General features: G+C 40.9%; 1 protein-coding gene across 1 annotated transcript; it reads right to left on the minus strand.

Annotated features, from left to right (window-relative positions):
* Positions 1 to 620: 620 nt before the first annotated feature.
* On the minus strand, positions 621 to 3,145 carry LOC113291861. Its single transcript, XM_026541348.1, has 3 exons — positions 1,906 to 3,145; positions 1,518 to 1,765; positions 621 to 1,409 (listed from the first exon to the last, which is right to left on the minus strand). The coding sequence occupies exons 1-3, from the start codon at positions 3,143 to 3,145 to the stop codon at positions 621 to 623; spliced, it is 2,277 nt and encodes a 758-aa protein (XP_026397133.1).
* Positions 3,146 to 6,377: the final 3,232 nt, after the last annotated feature.

Genomic DNA, 6,377 nt, shown 5'->3' on the forward strand with positions numbered 1-6,377 from the left:
TGCGACTTAGAAAATTAATTGGCATCACTGGATAACAGCCACGTGAGTAAGTCCAATGCCGGAGACCCATATTGCATCATCTAGCACGATGAAGCTTCATTCCTTCAAGCCGGTGCAACACGGTGAAGCTTCATTTGGAAAGGCTGCTGCAAAATGTGGCTTTGGACCTGGTGAATGTTTTTTCCTCTCCTATTATTTTTTATAGAAATGCAAATAAGACATATATAGGGAGGGACGTTGGTTCAGAGAAAAATGCAAGGTTGCATTGCATTTTATGAGGAAAGAGAATGACGCGATGCTTTGGCATGCTTTTATGCATAATTGGCATCACTGGCTAACAGCCACGTGAGTAATTCCAATGCCGGAGACCCATATTCCATCATCTATCACGATGAAGCTTCATTCCTTCAAGCCGGTGCAACACGGTGAAGCTTCATTTGGAAAGGCTGCTGCAAAATGTGGCTTTGCACCTGGTGAATGTTTTTTCCTTTCCTATTCGTTTTGGTAGAAATGCAATTTTTTTTTACTCGGTCAATAAGAATAAAAAAAAGAAAAAGGAGTAAAAAGGTACAGGGGAGGAACTTGCAAGAAGGAAGCCAAAAGAAACCCTCAAGAAGAACCTAATGGAAGCGAAAATAAACAACTCCAGGCCATTCTACAGACAAAATGAAACCTGGCCTACCTTCATAAAACTCATAAGTATCTTCAGCTAGCAAACATGCTTGCTTAGACAAGGAATCAACAGCAAAATTAGCCTCCCTGAACGAGTGAACATAACGAATGGTATCATAAAAACTCCTAGCCATTCTCCACTTTTGTTGAAGCTGCCAAGGCAACGCACCATTTTGAAAAGATTGCAGGCAACTCTTTGAATCAGACCGAATGCATATCTTTCGTACCATCCAACGCTTATCCAACATCATGCCATAGATGATAGCACACACTTCCGCGATAAAATTGGTCTGCCAGCCCAGGCCAACATAAATAGCACCAAGGAAAGCAGAATTAGCGTCACGAACAATTACTCCAGCTCCATCCTTCCCCGGATTCCCAAAAGACGCACCATCGCAACAAATCATAATATCTTTAGGAAAAGGAGGAGACCAACTAACCTCTATCGGACGAGAAATCTTGCAAGATCTATGTTGCACCTTGAAGTAATTTAGGATACGCAAGTCATCCACCGTATTATACATATGACCCTTCAATCTAATTGAGTTATCTCGGATTACCTGATAGACTCTACCCTTAAAGCCAAGCCAATTAACAACAACATCCTCAAAATAGATCTTATTACGCAACTTCCAAAGCTCAGTGACAACAACAAGATTTGCCACAAGCCATAAACCCTTCACTATTCTGCTACGTCCCTTAGCTGACTTGTAAGAAACTAGCAAATCCTCTGCCGGCTTAAAAACAAAACTGCTGGACAGTCAACCCCAAATACGTTTGGCAAATCTGCAATGCCAAGTTATATGGCTCAAAGACTCGCCACTTCTTCTACACAGACAGCACACTGAAGGCATGCTCCTGCCAGTCTTTTTGATGACATTATCATCACTTGCACAGCAATAATTAACCCAAATCTTCCAATATTGAATGCTTAAAGTAGGATGAACCAAATTCCTCGAGAACAAAGTAGCAGTGGGATGAACATCAGCACCATCTTTGAGAGCAGCTTTGGCAGACTTAACATAGAAAATACCCTTTTTATCCAAGTCCCATATCTTATAATCTTCACCACCAGCAATAACTGGTAAGTTATCTATATCAATGTTGCAACGAATCATCAGATTAATAGTATTTGGAGGAATACACCAAGCACCATCAATGATAATATCACTAACTCTCGAATTGAAATCTGTCGGACCCTTAATGCCAAGTCTCTTAGCAATCAAAAATCACCACACCAATTGTCAAAGAAAAGATAAGTGGAAGCTCCATCACCTATTATAGCTCTCGTGTGCTTCTGCACAAAATTGTAAACAAGACGAATTTCTGGAAATACCGAATAACCCAGCTTGTAATCAATCATATTGCCATTATTCTTAAGATACTTCGCACTCAAGAATCTGGCCCAAGTCTTATCTGAGTCCCTAATAGAAATCCACAGTTTCATCAACATATCTTTGGTAACATCCAACAGCCTCGGAATACCTAGACCTCCTTCACGCCTCGAACAGCAAAGGCTATCATAAAGAACAGTAAAGTGTTTACGCTTCTCCGCATCACCAGACCAAAGAAAGTTTCTAATGGCCCGTTCCACCTTTTTAATGATAGAACATGGCCATTTATAGACAGCCATTGAGTGGATAACATAGCTAGAAATCACTGATTTGATTAGCACCAACCTTGCCTGAAAATAAAGAAGCTTGCCCTTCCAACCAGCAAACTTGTCCATAATCTTCTCAACAACTTTCCGAACATGTATATGTCTCACAATGCTAGGCTTCAATTGAATACCAAGGTATTTATCCGGGAAAAAAGCCCTCTCCATCCCCAAAAAAATTGAGATAGCCCGAGCTCTAGAGTTTGAACCACCCCCAAAATAAAACTTACTCTTAACAAAATTGACACATTGGCCCGAAGATTTTTGATACATATCCAAGAGATTCAAAAGAGATTGAAGACTTTGAAGATTACCTCTACAGAAAACGAGAATATCACCCGCAAAAAGAAGATGAGTTGGAGACACACCCTTCTTGATCACCATATGATGCATGCTACGCCTTGCAAACAACTTAGAAAGATTACGACTTATGATATCTTCAATAAGCACAAATATCAAAGGGGAAAGCGGATCCCCTTGTCTCAATCCTCGAGAGATACTGAAAAAACCTTCAGGACTTCCATTAACCATGATAGAAATCCTAGCAGAGTTAAGGATACAATTGATCAACCCACACCAAGTATCATAAAATCCATACTGACGAAATAACTCTTTAATAAACTTCCAACTCACGGTGTCAAAGGCCTGAGCTATGTCCATCTTGAGGCCAACATTGCCAAATTTCCTATTCGCATTTATCTCATTGATCAACTCCGAGGCCAAAGCTACATTCTCATGAATATTCCTATCCTTCATAAACACCACTTGTTCTTCAGAAATTAGCTTGTTCAAAACCTTTCCAAGACGCGTAGCCATGATCTTAGTAATGATTTTGAAGAAAAAATTACATAGACCAATTGTTCAAAAGTCTTTTATAGCATCAGACTTACCATTCTTAGGAATGAGCACAATAAAACCAGAATTTATGCCATTTCGAATCCTCCGCAAAGTCCAACAATTAACAATGGAATTAAAAAGATCATCATCTATTATATCGCAACAAGTTCTATAGAAAAAACCTGAGAACCCATCAGGGCCAGACGCATAATCATCCCCCAAATCAAAAACAACTTCTTTGATCTCCTCCAAAGTAGGCACAACATCCATTAGAGTACTTTCAGAAGCCGAAATACTCTCATGATTAACGTCGGATCTATATCAACCTCGCCACCATTGAACTTATCCTTGTAGTGATTGACAATGAAGTCCTTAATGTCATCCTACAAAGACAAAGAAACGTTAGTAGAAATCTTGAGGTACGAGAATGTGTTTTGGCTCCTCCTCATGCGAATGCTATTATGTAAAAAGCGAGTATTCTGATCACCATCCTCCATCCAGGTAATACGCGACTTCATCCTAATCATAGTAGCAAATTCCTTCCGCACCTCCTCAACAACAGCCTTAGCATCCGCAACTTTAGTGAACTGCACCTCATCTGCTGGGTCATAATCTAGCAGATCACTCTCAGACTCAAGCTTCAGCTCAGCCTGTTTCAGACGAAACTCTAACTACCCATACACCGTTCTATTCCAAACTTTCAGAGCCTCCTTCAACCTTTTCAACTTACTGGCAAAAACAAAAGGGGGAGCACCAGCAAGATGCCACCTCCAATTCTCCTCCAACAATCTCTTAAAGTTCGGGTGAGTCAACCACATCTTATGGATTCTAAAAGGACCTCTAGGCGGTCTTGAGTTCTCAAAAGAGAAACCAAAAAGAGGAGAGTGATCCGAGCAAAGCCTAGCCAAAGCTTTGCAACGCCAGTTCTCATATTTGAACATCCACGCATCATTCACAACAACTCTATCATGCTTAGAGACAATTCTGCGCAAACCACTACGACAATTATACCAAGTATACTTCTTACCGATGGCATCAGCCTCCACCAGGCCATTATCAGAGATCCAATTCCGGAAATTCGAGATGTAAATCTCTTTAGTTGGGATACCACCATTCTTCTCCTCAAGACGCAAAACACAGTTAAAATCTCCCAACACCAACCAAGGAAGAGAAATAGAACCCAGCCCCAACTGGCCCCAAAAAGTTCTCCTAACAACCGGATCAAAAGAAGCATGCACAGCCGAAATAAAACTACCATCAACCTCAAAAGTAATAACTTGTTTATAAGAAGAGCAAACATAAGGCCTTGAAAGAGATGACCTCCACAAAACCCAAATACTACCCTTGTCACCACCTCCCTCATTTGTAATCACATCCTCACAAAAATCAATGAAGCGAAGAGACCTTACAAAACGACTAGTGCAGCAAACCAACGGCTCAGCAATACAAATTATGTCAGGATTGTGCAAGTGATACAACTCCTTCAACTTGGCCTTGCACCATCCTTGGCCAAGCCTCGAGCATTCCAATAGAAAACACGCATTATATAACCCTCTCTTTAAAAGGGCTTGCCGAACCATTTGCATTATCCTTACGAGATAAACTACGACCACGTCTTACCACCTGCTCAGTATCTTCAGCAAACTTTGAAGGCTGCTTAGAGATTGTCTTCCTAGCAACCGTCTTAGGCCCTTCTTTGCAGCATCCAATTTCTTTTTCTTGGCTTGCTCTTTCTTTAAGCGTTATTCCTCATCCATGGCTGCACTCCAATCCAACTTGTCAGTTTCTTTCCGCACCGCATCAGTAGTACTTTTAGACATAGAACTTGGCTGAGACCCCATATTTGTACCAACTACTTCATCATCCACTTCAGTACCGAGATCAAACCTATTCGAAGTCTCAAGAGGCTCCAGAGATTTGGCTGGCGAAACACTTCGTGCAGTTTTAGTTGGAGAACAGAGACCATCCTCATCATCCGTCTCCACAAGAGGAGAATCATCAGTGGCAATATTCACAACGGGATTAACAACAGGTTGCAAGTCCACAATATCAGTTTCATCTCTATTGTTCCTTTCAATAATCAATTTCCTAGCATTCTGAATCTTGACAAGAGCCATCTCTTGCTCAATCTTAGCGAAATCAGCCGCTTTTGCCAGTTCATCTGCCCTTCTCCTTTGTTCATCATAGTGGCTATAAAGTTCTAACTCTTCCCTATCAAGATCCGTTCTCATTGACGTAGCATCATCATCTTCCTCCTTAGCCATAACATCGTCATTGTTGCTCAGATTAGACACCTGCATATTCTCCCTAGCAAAAAACTCCAAGTCCGCGACTACTCGATTCTCAGTTGTAGAAGTAGAAACTGAGTTATCAAAGTGTGTATGTTTTCCCAAAAACGGAACCCCAATAATTGGTCTTTTTTCAACAATGGCTAGCTGAAATTTGCATTCCACTACAGGGATATCCTCCTCCACTGCTGGACTACTTTCTTCCACTACTAGATTAATTTCTTCCACTGCTGGACAAGGCTCCACAGCAGGGTTAGCCTCATCGTTCTTTTTGTAAATCTTCTTCTTCCAGAAGTTCTTGAGCTCATCCATCTCCTTGTTCAATAGAACACGCTTGGCAGGGTATTTTTCAGCCTTATAACTTATCTCCAACTCCGCAAGCATCTTCGTTCTACACTTCTTTTCAATATGACCAATCGACTTGCAGTAATCACAAAAATCTGGCTTCTTGTATATCTCGTAATCAAGGTAGAAACCTTCCGGGCGATCCTCATCATCAACAACAAGGTAACCAAGCAGTTTTGAGAAATCAATATCAATTAACACGGCAGCAAAATAACCATATTCATGCCTCAAAGTTCTTGGATCAACAACTACTGGCTTACCCAGTCCACGAGCTATGCGAAACAATATTTCTTCATCCCAATACTCCAAGTATAGATGAGGAAAGCGCACCCAAACAGCAGCCCCAGTTATTGTCTCAGAGTCTGGATCAAACATGGGAGTCCATGGCATAACCTTCAGTTGCTGGTCCTTTACCTTCCATGGACCATCATAACTAACTCTATTTCGATCAGCTTCATTGAATAATTTGATGATGAAGTGACCTCTAAGCCATGGAATAAATTGAGCAGCCTCATTTAACATCCATGGATCAGACAGAATATATTTAACTTCATCAAACTTCAACCCTAGAGTTTTAA

The sequence above is a fragment of the Papaver somniferum genome, chromosome 6 (assembly GCF_003573695.1).
Source record: "Papaver somniferum cultivar HN1 chromosome 6, ASM357369v1, whole genome shotgun sequence".
NCBI lineage: Eukaryota > Viridiplantae > Streptophyta > Magnoliopsida > Ranunculales > Papaveraceae > Papaver > Papaver somniferum.